Genomic DNA, 11,665 nt, shown 5'->3' with positions numbered 1-11,665 from the left:
GCAGAAAGCAGAATCAGCAATGGAAAATTAGCACATGTAGCCTTTCAGAAGAACTTCTCAATTTCTTTAGCCTCTTCTAAGACCCTGATGTAGGACACACCCCAGGTCTTGTCTCCAGTAAATTAAGCCATGGTTTTCTTACTCTTTTAATTGAGAGGAGCACCCAGATTCTCCTTCAGAAAAGACTCTTTCCAAGCCGCTTGACTTACTTTGGTATCATGCCCCCATGGGTTTGTGAGATGTGTTCCTCAGCTTCCAAGCAGATCTGTGAGGGTTAGAGTAATCTAATAAAGTCTGACAATAGCACTTCTCCAAAACATAGCTTCAGAGTGAAAAGCCATATGTTTAAAAATGAATGCCTTTCAGAACTTCTCAAAGCCTCTCCCCAAATTGCTTTCACTTACAATGTTTCTTGGTGTTTGCTTACAGTAATCCCCTGCTAGACTTATGGTGGAAGGTTCTTTCAGTTCACCAAGTGCAGTCCCCTGCTATTACTGTCACCATCCTAAGTAGCCCCTTTCATAATATGAAGTCAATCAATTCAACAGAAAACGTAGAATCCATTGATCCTGGCATCTGACCCAGGGCAATGGATTATACAATACAGGGACAAGTAGGCATATTAGGGACATTTCCCCATTGATTTAGATCAGAGACCAATGACATGGCAAAGGCGACTATGTCCTAACTGTATCAGCCATCTGCTGTTTCTGATAGCGATGCTTATAGATTGTCTGTCTTTTTTGAGACATGAGAAGATCAAGTTTCTGTTATTGGAAGACTTCTATAAAGGTGGGATCTGTCTTAATATTTGAGTTACTAATCTTAATACTTATTTTCAAACTATTTTATATTTCTAAATCAGAAGTCTTCTTTTCAAGAAAATAATCATTCTTTCAACATAGAATTCATCTGGTGAAATAATACCATGGAAACATTAAGAAAAAGTTGTCGCTTGACATGTTTTATTTCTGTGAACTCATTAATACGAAGATATAACTTCACTTTCCAGGTACAATTTCACAGCTTGCATGGTGCAATCTGTAAGTTCACAATGCTAAGCATACTTCTTTTCTAATTCAGCTGCTATCTTTCCATCTGTTTTGCCTGGATCCCAACTTTTACCACATGGTTATTAAAAGCTTGTTGACACAAGGATATATAAACTAGCTCCTTTCTCCTTACCCATTAAAAAGTCAGGTTTAGGAGTCTGGGGAAGCAGACACATATGTGAAGTAATTATCTAATAATGGAAATTGAATGCGGGTATTTAGTTACAAATCGACAAATTACAGGCTCTTTTAAAAACACATGCACATCCTACCACATAACATTTCCTACAGCATAATTAGAGTTCTTTGCATCTATAATTTCACATTAGTGACTGTCTAAGCAAACATTGAAATTACACAGTAATGTACTGTAACAGCTCTAGATTACTTCACTTGTGTTGTACAAAAAGAGAGAGTATGTGACTAAGAAGTTGTCAAACAATCCCACACATAAAATATTAGAGGCAGCTATAATTAAAACATTTTTAACCATTTAGGTTTCTCCAGTGTTCCATTATCTGCTAAAACACATTCAAATGTATCTGAAAATACCTGCATAGTAGTTACTTACTCAGCTGATGACTTGGAAACGGTGTACAGATGTTATATAACTCAGTCTGCAAGGGAGAACATGGGAATATTCAGGTCTGTTCACACATAGAAGTCACTTCAGCTCAAGCAGTGGAGGATTCAGTAGACATTGTAAACCTTGGGAAAGAATAAAAGACATTGGTCCAAGGGTACCAGCTATTTACTTGCAAAATAAATCTAAAATTGTGACTTATTTACAAAAATGAGAAATAGAGAATGTTTATGTTGTCAGGAGCAACTTAAGGAAATATGTAGTCCATAGTGAGTACAGTCTCTGCATATGTGTATTGATATACGTTCCCTAGAGGTCTGGAACTCAGAGAATGTTATGGTTAGCTGGTAGCCAAATTTCCTTTCTGATTTGAATATTGGTGTTAAGTTTAAAAGACATAATAGCTGCATACAGGAATTGTTTTTCAGCAAGATATTCCATTTGTGATGCTTAGAAAGAACTGGAGTTCACACCAATATTTCCAGTTGTGTTGTCTGTGTGGGTAGTTCTGCTTTTCTCGTTGCTGGTTACAAACAAAACTCTGAAGTGTTCATAGAGAAAATCCAGTTTGAACAAAAGTCCTTGTAGCTGCCCCAAGAGCTGATGTTGAAAGAAATGGAGAGATGGATCTGGAAGATTTGAGGAGGAGAGCCGGGATGAAAGCTGATCTAGATTCTATCAAGTGCTTGTCTTCATCAGTTGCTGGAATACCATCTCTACCTGAGAGAATCATGCTGGTTCCATAATCTAAATCTATGATAGAAGATCATAAAGGAGAACTTCCCCTGTCGTGCTCTCATATGGGTGCAATCTTTTTCTAAGGTCATATTTCTGACCTCTGTAAATCTGAATATGAATGTAACGAAAGACTCGAAACTGTGGGAAAGTATCTGTTGCTTAATAAGGTGCAATTTCTTCCTGTGTAATGATTCATAGACACTTGATGGTGGCTTCTGCTCCAACCAGACCAACCTAGATATCATTGTACCAAAGAACACATGTGACCAAACTAGACTGTGGAGAACTGAAATCCAGACATGGATTTGTACAAAGTCTTTACTCAAAGCTCTGCCACTGCCTTCATCCTCAAACCCTCCCGTTGATTCTGGCCTGATACAACATCCAGTTGTCCTGTTGTTGGTATAATTCTAATTATCTGATATGTTGGGTTACTGAGTCCAGATACGGCTCCTGACCCTCTGACCACAAACCTGCTTGTTGGGACCTCTGTTGTCCACTAGGTCCCAAAAGGCTCACAGGTGGGCACAAAATTTTACTTGAAAATTGTTGTTTGCTGCTCTGCTTCAGCCCTCTTTAAAGCCCCCTTAGGCATGTCTATGTCTTCCTGTCCTGCTTTGCACCTTCTAGTTTACTGTACATTTTCTGATCTTGTAGACTTTCTCTGCTTGTATAGTTTCAATAGCTTTTTGTGCAAAATAACTCGATTTTGAAAATACAGCTGGGAATATTGTGCCATTTCACAGTGGACTTCCATTTGCGCTTTTGTTTTTTTAGAATGTCTGGTAATGTTTTCTGGTCTCTGTTGGATTTGATATGAAGACCAGTATTGTCGTAATTGATTTGTTAAGAGCAGAGAAGAGGCATGCACGATTCTCCCCTCTGCAGTAATTATATTGCAATCACCATTTCCCATTCCAGGACATACTGTCTTCTCTAAAGTTAAATTATTCTCCGAAACAAAAAGCTTTTAGGGGCAGAACATTTCTTCAACACAGAATACAACCCAAGACAGATATTCCTGATACTATACAGTTCGGTGGCTTTATTTTTAGTGATTAACCAGTTTCCAGGCTTTTATTTTAAGCAATTTATTTACGATCTTTAATACTGGTCAGCAATCGCATCTCATGACATAAAATCGTGTTCTACATCAATGTCAAGGAAAATGTAGTTGCATGGAGCAATTTTCAACCCTCTACAGTAAATCCATATCTCATTTTTTCAATATGGTTACTATTTCACATCACAACTATGAGGCTATCACTACTTCACATACTATAAGAAGGGAAAAGTCTTAAGGACTCAATTTGACAAGTTCAGCTCTAGCTTAGACATAGTCTAGAGGTCACATCCTTGCTATCTAATCATCTGTTTGTAAAGCAAAGTAGAATCAGGACTAGCCCAAGTTTAACCTGCAAAATGATCCCACTACATCCATTTACGTGATGAGGCAGAGGAGGGAGACTAATGGCCTTTCAAAAAAGAAAGTGCAGGTGGATCTCCACTGTACAGAAGACATACAGAAAGTATTTTGATCATATCTCACTTCAAACCGATTTTTTCTTGCTCACGATGATTTTAGATGATCAGTGGTGTGCCTTTTCCATGATGCTGTCATGAATTCTTATCTTCCTTAAGTCTGATTAATCTAACTTAGTCTTCCCTGGAGGCTAAGGCTAAAACTCTTCATTCACCACCTAATTCCAGTAATGTAAACTCATGTAAATCTGTGTGGCTTATATGTAGAACATGAAAGAATACTCCACTTTGGGGTAACCCCAACAGAGCAGACAAGTGAGAAGACTTACTCTCAAGCACAAATAATTGAATCTTCTGATTCTTGACAAGCTTTTGGACAAGAAAATCTGCCATGAGCAGCAATGTGATTGAGTCTGATCATCCTAATCCCAGGCAATTTTGCAGCATCACAGGTGAGATGAAAATTAGGTTTCCTGCAGCTAATGCACTTAGCATCAGCCACCTGGGTCTGTCGTGAGGAGGTGGAGAACAGAGAGAGAGGCTTTCTTAAATCATTGTGTTGCACTGTTCCATAAGCAGTGCACTTGTGTATATCTCTTATGCAATTATGTATGCATCCAGTTGTTTTTCAAATGTATTTTCCTATTGAGAAATGTTGTATTTGATTACAATCCTTCTTTTGGAAGGTTCAGGGGTCAGGTCTTAGCCATATCTTTTTTCTTATCATATTTTTTCTATTCAGTTTATAGAATATTCTGGGGCAACCTTTCATTACATATGTGTCATGCCTAGCCCAAAGGGTCTTCCAGCACACGTAGGGCCTCTAGCTCTTCTTCTAAAAAAAAATTAATTACTAAATAAATAAATAAATTGCAGCACTGTATATGGGCTTTGAACAGAGAATCCCATCAATATGGAAACATTTCATGTCTTCCACTTGTGTCTCACCCAGCTACGCTGTCTCTTTTAATCTTACTAAACTGTAACAGTTCTAGCATCCATTGGGTTTTGTTTTATTTATTTGGGTTTTTTCTTCTCAAACTGTTTGCAGGCTCTTACAGAGGGTTTTTTTTGTTTGGCTTTTTGCAGGTTTTTTGGGTTTTAAAGTATCCAGTCAGTCATTTAGCCAGTACTAAACTCCTGTTGGATGGTAGCTAATAGCAATCCCTTGAAGCAGTAAGGAACGGTTTATCATTGCAGATGCAACTGGTTTAAGCTCTAAAAGAAATGTCAGTAATACTCAGTGTGATCAGCATTGACTGCTCAGCTGGGAATCCTGACACACCGTGAACTTGGTTTTCTTCAGAGAAAGCCATCTTGCCACTGGCCGTATTGGTCTGAGTAGTATTTTTATTAACCAATAAAAATATTGGTTAATATTTTTGGCCAAAGATCTGGATAACAGAGATTTTGACCGAAAACGAGTATTTCGGGATGGTTATTCACTTTCTCCGGCTACCCAGGAGTTCCAGGGGTGGCAACATCGTTAACTCCTAACGATCGTATCTTTGGAGCAGGTCGGCAGCAAATTGTGAAATCGAACTGTGTACCAAAACTACGGCTTGCAGATCTCTTTCTGTTGTTTTAATTACAAAATAACTCACTGAGAGGTTTGGGTTCGTATTTTCCTTCAGTTGCCTCTGTAACTTTAGAAACAATTTGGACGGTACATTGATAAACAGAGAAAAGAATAAGACTGAAAAATACTTGACAAATGGGGTAAAGAGTAGGTTAATAGTAGCCGAATAGTGCCTTCTTACATAATTATCTTTCTCCACGAAGATATCTGAGGCTGCAGCAGAAGGGCAGTTTCTTTCAATTAATTTTGTTTCCATGTTAAAGACCTAAAGAATGGCACCCTTAGTGCTGCATCCGATCACACTTCCATTGCTAGGGATTTGGGAAAAGAAATATTTGCCTTTATTGGTATTGATTAATCTCCCGACGGTAATCAAGTAAGGGCGTGTCGACATTGTAAATATTAGAAATAACAGCTAAGGAGAGAATCCAATACAGATTACCAGTTATGAAAAAAAAAAAAAAAAGAGGCATAGGAGAACTGTGTTACATCATCCTCGGAAATAAGGACATAATCACTTGTGTGTGGCTTTAAATGGTTTTAGCCACGGAGTAACTCGCGGCCTCAGAGGCTCTTAATTTCTTTAACCGTGGTTATAAATTCAGATCTGAAAAGAGGGGTCTGTCTTGTGACCCAAAGAGTTAATTCGTCGCTTGCACCTTCCCAGGAGTAGCAGTTGGGGGGAATCTGAGCGGTGAAGCGCACCCGGCAGGTCCCCTTCAGCGCGTCCGCTTCATTAAAACATCGTTGCAACAGCCCCGATAATATTTCTTCCCAGAGCGAGGGCACCCTGCGAGACTCCTCCTGCTACTTGACGATAATTCGAGACTGATCAGAAAGAGAGAGGAGAGGTCAAACAACTCTCCCAGATCCGTGAGAAAACTTCACTGAGCCGCCGAAGCCGCTTTCCTGCTCTCGGCTGGCGCAGCGGATGCTTTGGCACCGGCTCCGCGGCTGCATCGCACCCGGGGACGGTCCCTGCAGCAGCATCTGCCCCGCTGGGAAGTAAATCACAGCAGCGGCTTTGAGCCGTGGGGCTCCCGCTTGCGCTGGGCTTTCCTCACCGGGAGGTTGGTCGTACACCTGTATTAATTGCCCCATTAATTGGAAAAAGGAATGGAACAAGACTGGGGAATTCATTCCCCCAAAACCGTTCTTGTCCTACTGAAACACCTATTGCTTTTTTTTCCCCCGTTAGGAAATTCTGCAAGTTGTCCGTTTTCGCACGCACGGGTGAAATATGTAACGTCACGATTGTATTTTTTAATGTCACGATTGTGTTTTTAACCTTTATTCTTCAAGTAAAACACACTGATGTACTCTAAAAAATCTTTCTTTTGATACAGCCTGGCACCAACTGCATTGAAAAGACATGCATTTCGGCTTTCTGAAAAGGTTTATTTCCAAACTTTGAATATAAAGCGTGTGAAATTGGAAACCAAAGGGCAACAAAAACTTTTTGGAAATGTATATATAAAAAAAAAAAATAACACTTCTTTATTCTAGGAATAGCAGATAAAATTGTCCCAGGAGATTTCGGGGGGCGGGGTTAGGACAAGAAGTACGGGAGACAGCTTGTCTTGTTCTGCGAAAACATCAGAGGAGCCACAGTTTGAGAACCAGTTAGCACAGAAAGTGTGGGAGGATTATCGGATTATTTGCTTAGATTTTTTTTTCTAGGATGGGGAAAGGGGGAGTTCAGAGCAGCCACAGTTTAAGAAACAGATCTCGGGAACGGTGTCTGCACTTTGATAATGTCAAAGATGGGGAGAAGTTAATCCGAGGGATTTTAGAGGTGGAGAGTTTCAGACAGAGGAGCAGATAGCGGCCTTCGCTTTTATCAAGCTGTGTGGAAAGTGACACGGTTCGGGGTACAGCGACGGCCACGGGGCTGAGGCGGATGCGGGGACAGAGTCTCCGTGGGGGCTGAGGCTCCCGAGGAATGCGGGCACGGATTAGTCTGGGAGGGAGGGAGGGAGGCAGAACACATCCCGGTTTCTTTGGTGGCTCTGTGTTATCTCCTCTGTCCTGACCAGAGAAAAAGCGCTGTAACAGCGAGGGCGGGCCGGGAACGCTCTCTGAAGCTTTAACAGCGTGTCGGCAGCCCACGGGCACCCGTGGGGGGAGCCCGGGCGGCCCCTCGACGGGCCCTTGGCCAAAGCGGACACCGCACTGACACGGCGGGGACACAAACGACATCGGGGCGGCCCCCGGCAAGAGGATGGTCAGGGGCCGGCGGGGAGAGGCTATACGTCCCCGTCCACCAGGCTGAAGTGTTTGCCCGGCCCGGGGAGGCAGAGGTAGGGGATGGCGCTGCCCGGGTAGAGCCAGGGGAAGGGCAGCGGCAGCAGGCGGCGGCCGAGCAGAGCGCTGTCCTTGTAAAGGGACGGGAAGGAGAGAGCCGCGGCGGCGGCGGGAGGCGGCGGCTCCCCGGGCGGCTCCGCCGGCCCCGAGCCCTCGGGCTCGGCCGACATCTGTCTTTTGAGCTTGTTGCGGCGGTTCTGGAACCAGATCTTCACCTGGGTCTCGGTGAGGTGCAGCGCGGCGGCCAGCCCGGCCCGTTCGGCGCTGCTCAGGTAGCGCTTCACGTCGAAGGTGGACTCCAGCTGGAAGACCTGGCTCTTGGAGAAGATGGTCCGCGTCTTCTTCCTGCCGCCCGCCGCCGGCGACCTGCCGCTGTCCCCGCCGCAGCCCCCGGTGTCCCGCGGCTGCCGGGAAGCTCGCAGCCCCTCCGCGGGCAGCGGGGAGTCCGCGCCGCCGCCTTCTGCTCCCGAACGGAGACCTCGGCTCGAACCTTCCTCTCGGAGCCGGCGAGGCTCGCTGCCTGCAAAGGCAAAGCACAGCATCACCCCCCCGCAGCCGCCCGTGCCCCCGCCCCGCATGCACGCAAGGGAGATGGGATGGGGAGAGGGATGCCGAGAGCCGATCGTGGTCCCCCACCACCTCCAGAGAGGAGAGGGATGAGGAGCTTCCAGTAAGCACCTGAGGAAATCTCTCTGCCGGCTGCGTTACAGAGAAATCGGGGGCTCCTGGACGCGGGACAAGCAGCCGAGGAGGCCGGGAGGGGGGTAAAAGACCCTGGAAAAAAGCTCTAGAAGCAGGTTGGTGCGTGAGCGTGTGCCGGTGGCATCTCCTCCCGTCCATCCGCGAAGCCCCGGTTCCTCCTCCGGCTGACTGAGTGCCGCGGCCGTGATGTGCGAAAGTGTGCGAGGCTGTGAGTGCCCGGGGGGGGGGAGTGTGTGCCTGTGTGCGGGGCCGTGTATGGGGGGGTGTGCATGGGTGTAAGCGTGCATGGCTGTGAGTGCCCGGGTGTGTATACGGGTGCATGTGCATGGGTGTGTGATGGCTGTGAGTGTGTGTGTGCATGAGTGTAAGTGTACAAGGCTGCGAGCGCGTGCGTGCGTGTACGGGTGCGTGTCCGCGGTCCCAGACCCCGGGGCAGACCCCCACCGGGTGCGGGGTTGCGGGACGGGATGGGGCCACCGTCTGGGCGGGGACCGGGCTGCGACCCGAGGTGCTGCGAGGCAGCCTGCGGCGGGCTGCCGGCTCCGTACCCGTGTTGCTGGAGCCTTTACTGGGGTCTTGCTCCTCAGGCCCTTCTTCCTGGTCCTCCGGCAGCGCTTTGCCCTGCTCCCGGGCCGGGCGGCGGGGGCCGGGCTGCAGGATGCTGTCGATGCTGAAGGCCGGCGGCGGGGCTCGGCGGCCTCCCCCGAGCTGCACCATGGCGAGCCGAGCCGAGCCGAGCTGGACTGGCTGCGGCGGGAGGGAAGGATGAGTCGAGGGGGAGGGAGGAGGGGTCGGGGCGGCGGAGGGAGGGGATGGAGCTAGAGGGAGCCAAAGGGCTGAGGACGGTGCGAGGGAGGAGGGAGTGAGGAAAGGCAGAGAAGAAGAAGGAGCTGGAGGGAAGAGAGGAGGAAGAGGTGGGGAGGACAGGCCGAGGTAGCACTGTCCTTTCTGCCCGTGGGCGCGTGTGCCCCGGCCAGGGCTGTCTGTCCTCCCGCCCAGCCCCTTCCCTGCGGGGCGAGGGAGGCAGGGCCAAGCCCAAAAGAGCCCACGGGAAAAGCGGAGAGGAGGTGGAATTGCAGAAAGGAGATCTCTAGAGTGAAGGAGAAGAATGGAGAGGACTGGAAATTACAGCAGGGGAAAGGAATGGAGGGCGACAAAGAAAGGCGGCAGTGAGAGAGGGTAGAAGGGAAAGGGGAATCTGGGAGTCAGCGAAACCCTTCCGCGCAGCACCTGGCACGGTCCCAGCCAGTCTGCCGAGGGCATTTGCTGCAAATTATCGATATCGTCATAAGGGTATAGGGAAGAGTCATTCATACAGTCCGAGTCTCTTCCCTGTGTTCCTTTCACCTACAGAACCACAGGCCGAGTATGCGGAGCTCCCCTGGGAAGGAAGGCATTCCCTTTTCTCCCGAGGAGCCCGGTGGTGTCAGGGCACTCTGAAATCCTTCACCACCCTCCGCCCCATCCCACCCCCCTCTACGGGTCTGCAAAGCCCTTCCGGTTGTTTCCAAGAGGTAGAAGTTTTGTGAGATCCTCCACTTGGTAGGGGAATGGTGAGAAAGTGCAGGCTGGTGTGTGCGAGTGTGTATGAGTACGTCCAAGGTGTGCCTTCCGGAGGATGGAGAAGCCTTCGCCTGTGCTGTGGGAAATGCTGTGATGGAAATGCTGTGGGACTTGAGGAAGGCTCGTCCTGATTCTGTATTATCTGGAGAACTTTTCTTCCCCATCACCTGCCTGCACTGAAACGTTTTAAAAACCACTTGCGCTACTCAAGACAGGGCATCCAGCGACCTTAAAGCTGCCACCGTCTGTGGGTCGCAAGGAACACTTTCTTTCCCTGCACCCCTGTGTAAAGCCTGGGAAATGTTTCCAGCTGGCTTTTGAGAATCCTTTTAGTCCGAATCTCAAGGTTTCCACCACGAAAACTGCTGAGGGCAGGCGAGAAGCCCTTGAAAAACAGTTGACAATAGAAGTGCTGACAGGCTCTTAAATATTGTGATGCCAGAGATTCCATGAGCTAAAATTAGGGGGTTTTAAGACTTTGAACTGCGTTAATCTTTAACGCACTGGTTCTTGGGAGAGCGGGTTTCAGCTCTTTTTCATGAAAATTTGTTTCACTTCATAAATGCACTCAGATTTTAATGCAGCCGTCTGCTGGAGAGCTGTGCATTTTCCATCAGGAGAAATATATATATATATATATATGACTTCTGCCATCAACACGATTATTGGCCGAACGCCCAATTCGTTGCACTTGTCGTGCAATCTTCTGTATAAGCTGGCTGTTCTGGTGGAGAGAAATATACCATTAAGACACAGCAATAGGCCGAGGGAAGGCATAGGGAACAGTGGTTCGAAATGCGAAGAAGCAGCTGAAAAGATAAATTAAGAAATTCTGCGTGAGCTGGTATAACTTGGAGTATGGGGGACTTGCTCCTGTCCTGGCCTTCCTTCCCGCTGTCTGTGAGTGAGTGAGGCACGTCCCAGGTGGCCACACCTGTTCCTGCTGCAAACCGTATCCCTTTTAGTCCCGGGGAAAAAAAAAAAAAAAAAAAAAAAAAAAAAAAAAAAAAGAAAAAGAAAAAAAAATGCATTGGCTCAGTATGTTTTCCTGGAAGACATTTTCTTGGAAGAAAAACTTGAAGAAGGCAGAAAATAAGAAGGGACTTGAAGAAGGCGATACAATTTTTGTCTCCTAATCTTTTTTTTCACCGCATCCTTCTCCGCTCCCCAGGCTGTCCAAGCGCTGGGAGATCCGGCCTATTAACACCCCGCTGGGAAAGGTTTGTATTCCTTTTCCAGCCCCACTTGTTCACTTTAAAAACCGATTTCCTCACACCGCTACTACCACCACCCACCCCCCGCGATACACTCTGGTCGGTGAGCACACTACAGAGCTGGATATCCCTAGCAGGATATTCCTGGGGCAGATTGGAAGCAATTCGCCAGCAACAAGAAGATGGGGGGACTTTCGGGGTGTCCCTTGAAGAGAGTTCTACAAGCCAGATCCGTACCGGGCTCCTCCTGCGCTTTGCTAGGGTTGCCCTTATCTTTAGGGGGAATAAAGACTCGGCTCCGTATGCTAACAGGTAGAGCCGCATCCCGCAAAACCCGGACAACCCCTGCAAAGTGCATTTTCCCGGAGGGACCCTCCACGGAGGAGGGAGGCGGAGCCCCCCCGGGTCCCCTCCGAGCCCCCAGCGAACCCCTCCGAGCCCCAGCCCG

General features: G+C 47.2%; 1 protein-coding gene across 2 annotated transcripts; it reads right to left on the bottom strand.

Moving 5' to 3' along the window:
* Positions 1–7,663: 7,663 nt before the first annotated feature.
* On the bottom strand, positions 7,664–9,798 carry LOC128852033 (homeobox protein HMX1-like). 2 transcript variants are annotated; one of them, XM_054065392.1, is made up of 3 exons: positions 8,989–9,798; positions 8,417–8,512; positions 7,664–8,258 (listed from the first exon to the last, which is right to left on the bottom strand). In XM_054065392.1, exons 1-3 carry the CDS (start codon positions 9,155–9,157, stop codon positions 7,681–7,683), a joined length of 843 nt encoding a protein of 280 aa, XP_053921367.1. In that variant the 5' UTR covers positions 9,158–9,798; the 3' UTR covers positions 7,664–7,680. The 2 variants fall into 2 exon arrangements, with proteins under 2 accessions (XP_053921367.1, XP_053921369.1); XM_054065394.1 differs by lacking the exon at positions 8,417–8,512.
* Between the last annotated feature and the right edge of the window lie 1,867 nt (positions 9,799–11,665).

Source organism: Cuculus canorus, chromosome 4 (genome assembly GCF_017976375.1).
Source record: "Cuculus canorus isolate bCucCan1 chromosome 4, bCucCan1.pri, whole genome shotgun sequence".
Taxonomy (NCBI): Eukaryota; Metazoa; Chordata; class Aves; order Cuculiformes; family Cuculidae; genus Cuculus; species Cuculus canorus.
Note: the sequence above shows the minus strand (reverse complement) of the source record. Positions and strands in the feature narration are given on the sequence as shown.

Bases quoted from the DNA above. Each gene is read 5' to 3' on its own strand.
- LOC128852033 (XM_054065392.1), bottom strand. From the start codon at position 9,157: ATGGTGCAGCTCGGGGGAGGCCGCCGAGCCCCGCCGCCGGCCTTCAGC. The intron at 8,513-8,988 runs GTACGGAGCCGG...GCTTTTTTCCAG, and splicing joins TAAAGGCTCCAGCAACACGG to GGTCTTTTACCCCCCTCCCG. The intron at 8,259-8,416 runs GTGCTTACTGGA...TTGCCTTTGCAG, and splicing joins CGGCAGAGAGATTTCCTCAG to GCAGCGAGCCTCGCCGGCTC.